The following is a 4,341-nucleotide window of genomic DNA, read 5'->3' as shown; positions in this document are numbered from 1 at the left end:
ACTGCACCGTCATATTTGGGGCAGGCAGCACCATGGTGCCTAGCAGAGGGAGCAGGACCGGGTTACCTGAGATCCAGGCACGGGGAGCTGGAACCAGTCTGCACCAGCAGCAGCCTGTCTTCTCTGAGTGCAGAGCTATGGGAAACGATGCAGTCAGGCCCAGTAAAGCCCCCCTCCCAACCCTTCTTTGTAATATCTCCGAGTCCCTCTTATGCCCATCTCCTGCCTGGCTCAGCCTGGGCGGCCAGAACCTACCAGACGATGGGGTCCATGGCCGCAATGCGTTCTGCCACAATGAGGGACTCACTGTAGGTGACATCGTTCAGGGCAGGGCCTGAGTTGCATGCCAAGATGACCTATGGTGAGGGGGCAGCGGCTCTTTAGAACCTGGGCCAAAACTCACCAAGCTGTCCCTGGTAGATTCCAAGTAGCAGCCAACTGGGCAGCAGGGCCCCATAGAATCTCAGGGCTCTGTGGCTTGAGAGGCAGGGCTGTGCTCAGAGCACATTCTATTGCCTCTTATCCCATCCTTGGCCTGCCTTCTGGATCAGGATAACCTCTCATGTATGCCCAAGTCTCTGGTAAATGCCTTTCCAGGAAATAGGAAGCAGAGAGAGCCCAGGCTTAATCTACAGCCCACACCCACAGGCCCAAGTACTCCCTGGCCTCACCTGCACTCACCTGCCACAAACGTAGGAGCTCTGACCACGGCCAGAAGCCCATAGCAACGCCAACCCCGCCAACAGTGAAGCCCAGGGGAAGGGTCCCACCCACCCGGCCTTCTCACTCACCTCCGTCCCTCTACAGAGTAGCTCCCTGACAAAGGGGAAGACTCCCAGAATGACGTCTATCCCACTGTTATCTGCGAAAATTAAGGCACATTTATGAGGGGGCCCCTGTAAGACAAAACCAGGACGTTCAGTTGGGAACAGGTGCACTCAAGCGATTCACACCCCACGTCCTCTACACCCCACAAACCCCCGCAGGGGCTGGGTCCAGGCACAGGTCTCACGGCAGGTGATGGGGGCAGGGCAGTTTGTCCCAAGGCCAGGTGACCCAGGCAGTGGTCACTGCAGGGGCCATGCAGGGAGTAGGGGCATCTTTCTCGCCTGTGGTGCTGGGGATGGAACCCAGAACCTCATTTATGCCGAGCAATTGTTCTTTTACTGAGTCACACCTAAGCCTAGTTCCTCAGCTGGGGGCTTGTGAGCTCTAAGTGGTGGGGCACAGGCTATACCTGTGTCCCAGGGCCACTGAGGGGGGGCAGGGGCTGCTACACCCACCTCACAATAAGCCCAATGCCTCTGGTGGCCACCCTTCTTGGCCAGGTCCAGACTCTGTGTTCCAACCCCCAAGGGCAGAAGCAGAAGCACCTTACGTACCTTTAACCTCTGGAGCCACTTGGTGTAGGAATCCACAAGCCAGGGCCGTTCTGTGAGGAGACAGAAACTCCAGTCAGGGAAGCTGAGGCTCAGTGTCAATGGCTTGTTTCGACAAGGGCTGGGCTCTCTCACCTCATGCCCACATGGTTACTCCTGCCCCACTGCCTAACTTCTCCAGGATCAACCACCTACCCACCCACACAGCACACCAAAGCACCCACGGTGTCCATACCTTGCAATTTTCTCTTTGCTTCTTCAAACCCAAACTGGGGGTCTGATTCAAGGACACTGTGTAGAGAAGAGAAAATTAAAATGAAGCAAAAAACACAAAGCATTCCAGCCCAAACCAACACGCTGAGGCGTCTCCCATATGGGCTGTGCTGAACTGCTGGCATCTCCACTCAGCGGGCAGCCCAGCTTGGGGCAGAGCCGACTGCAGATATGAACAGAACTCTTCAGTAGAGTATAATAGTTCAGACCTGATCAGAGCACTGCAGCCAGCACCTTCTATGCCTGGCAGCCTCGGCTACCCCACCACCACACACTGGGGCCTGCATCTCAAAGGGGGAGGTAGCCAGGTAGCATGGTCACCCGAGAGGCGCAGGCCTGGGGTAAATTACCATGGAGTCAGCAACTCTACGGTTGTTCAATGCTCCTCCTAGTGTTCAGTTGGGGCCGACATCTTTGTAAGACCCCTTGGTTACATCAGACACTAAGTATCATCCGTCCCTACAGAATTTAGTGACTATGGATTTGGACTTTTACCCTGAGAATGTCAGCCTAGAGTCCAAATCTACCCCACTATGATATGGGCCTGCCCGGAACATGACGGGTCTGGGTCTAGACGGCCTGGTGGCAGGATGGACTGGCTGAGCAGGCCTGACACCTACTCAGACACGGCCTTGGCTCCCCAGTCAAAGACATTCCCAGCTAACAGCCCCTTCACCAGGGCCAGCTGCCGCTCTTCCCAGCCTAGAGAGTCCAGCGAGCGCGTCACACTCTGAAAGCACTTCAGTGCGAGGCCGTTTTCTTTCTGCTTCACCTGTGGGGAGGACACACAAGGACCGCTTTATTGGTGCTCACCCTGGAGGCGGGCCCTGACCACTCTTTGTAGCTCCAACTCCACAGGGAACTCCACACAAAGGAGGCTCACTGAGGATGCAAACACTAACAATACCAGGGAGGTGATAGGGACACTTGCGGTCATGTTCCTGCGAGGTACCACTCAGGGCTGACCCCCTGTTGTGCCATGTTACTTACTGATTTGGGGCAGTCCTCAGGTCTACATTGCGTTGGATCAGGCAGAGCGGCACTTTGGCACACAAGGGGAGGACAGAGGATACACACCCCCAGAGGCCACTGTGCACGGGTATGTGGAGAAGGGACAAGATGCCCAACAGCAGGGAAAAGAGGGGGCCCACAGCTTCCAGCCAGAGGATCTGAGGGGTGTTGACACATGGGACAACAGTGGCTGCACCCCAGCTCCTGATTGGAGCTGTCCACTGAGAAGCAGCCAGTATGGGCTCAGACCTCCTCATCTGGGCACAACAGAATGCTACTGAGTCCTCTGCGCCCTACCTGCAGCCTGAGGAGCTCACCTTGGAGTAGGGATCTGGGAAGTTGAACTCATTCAAGCAGTGCTCTCTCGTGTCCAACAGGCTGCGCACAGTCAGTGTCCCGTAGGCACTGTAGACAAAACCAGGATGGAGTGTGGCTGAAGAAGACAAGTCTCACAGAGTCCAGGAAAGCCCAGCAAGACCCCTCACACAGCCAGAAGAGACCGCACCACGTCACAGGACTCACAAGGGCTGGTGCCGCAGTGTCTGCAGTTTGCTCCAATACTTCTGCCGGAACTTCTCCGCCCTCTCAGCTGCGTCGATGGACTCTGGCTGGCTGGCAACAGCTCGCTTCACCACCTGCCAGCAGCAGAGGGGTCAAAAAAGCTCTGCCCTGCACCTGGGCACAGCCCGAGGGTAGGCACAGGCTGGTGGGGCTTTGCCCAGCTGTGCTGAAGCACACCTGCACAGCTAAGACCAGTCTCTATGGCAATAATGGGGATGGCCCTGTCTGATGTTTCAGCTTTTAAAGACACCATCCTTGCTGAGCACCCCCCCTGGGGCTTTGGGAGACAGGAACAGACTGCAGGGTCTTACTGGCAGCTACAAACAATACGGCTCAAATTTATGTCCACTAATGGGGGTCGTTTGGGGTCCAGGGCTGTGCCCCACACTCAGGCTTACCCAGATGTCTGAAAGAGGGTTGGGTATTCCTACTGTGGTCACAACCACCTAGCCTGCCTGAGCTCCAAGATTAGCGGCTGTAGCCCTGCCGTCACACCTCCCTGGGGCTGGCACTACTATCACACACAGTGCTGGCAGTGGAAAAGGAAGGAAATGCACAACAAGGCCCACGTGCTTAAGGCTTGGTCCCTGGTGCAAGCAGTATTCAGAGAAGGACCCTGGAAGGGGAGCGGCTCACAAGAGCTCTTCACCGATGGAGTCCACTGATGGACTTAAACGGGTAAGACCATCATGAAGTAGAATGTGGGAGGCGGGGCTTGGCTGAGAAAGTAGTCACTAGGGGCTTGCTTGCCTTGGAAGAGTGTAATATGCATGTTTGTATGTATGTATGTACGTACATATACACTGAGATAGGATCTTACTATGTAGCCCTGGCTGGCCTTGAACTCACTATGCAGACCAGACTGGCCTCAAACTTGCTAAGATTTGCCTGTCTCTGCATCCTGAGTGCTGGGAGCAAAGACTACATAAACCTTGAAGAATGGATCTTGCCCTGACCCCTTCCAGTCTCTCCCTATCTGCTTTCTGGTTGCCACAGAGTGAGCAGCTTTGCTTTCCCCTGCCCTGCCTCTGCAATGCCCTGCCTCTGCAATGCCCTGCCTCTGCAATGCCCTGCCTCTGCAATGCCCTGCCTCTGCAATGCCCTGCCTCTGCAATGC

General features: G+C 55.7%; 1 protein-coding gene across 2 annotated transcripts in view; it reads right to left on the bottom strand.

Annotated features, from left to right (window-relative positions):
- The window catches only part of Pank4 (pantothenate kinase 4), a 17,362-nt gene that overhangs the window by 1,176 nt on the left and 11,845 nt on the right, over positions 1-4,341 (bottom strand). The window contains exons 11-18 of one of the 2 annotated variants that reach the window (XM_005368649.2): positions 3,186-3,298; positions 2,981-3,068; positions 2,273-2,424; positions 1,615-1,670; positions 1,383-1,432; positions 792-896; positions 256-356; positions 67-135 (exon numbers count right to left, since the gene is read on the bottom strand). In XM_005368649.2, the coding sequence (XP_005368706.1) occupies positions 67-135; positions 256-356; positions 792-896; positions 1,383-1,432; positions 1,615-1,670; positions 2,273-2,424; positions 2,981-3,068; positions 3,186-3,298 (734 nt within the window). The other variant, XM_026790034.1, reaches the window with a different exon arrangement.

Source organism: Microtus ochrogaster, unplaced genomic scaffold (assembly GCF_000317375.1).
Source record: "Microtus ochrogaster isolate Prairie Vole_2 unplaced genomic scaffold, MicOch1.0 UNK38, whole genome shotgun sequence".
Lineage (NCBI taxonomy): Eukaryota > Metazoa > Chordata > Mammalia > Rodentia > Cricetidae > Microtus > Microtus ochrogaster.
The sequence above is the reverse complement of the archived record's forward strand: the minus strand, read 5'-3'. Positions and strand labels throughout refer to the sequence as shown.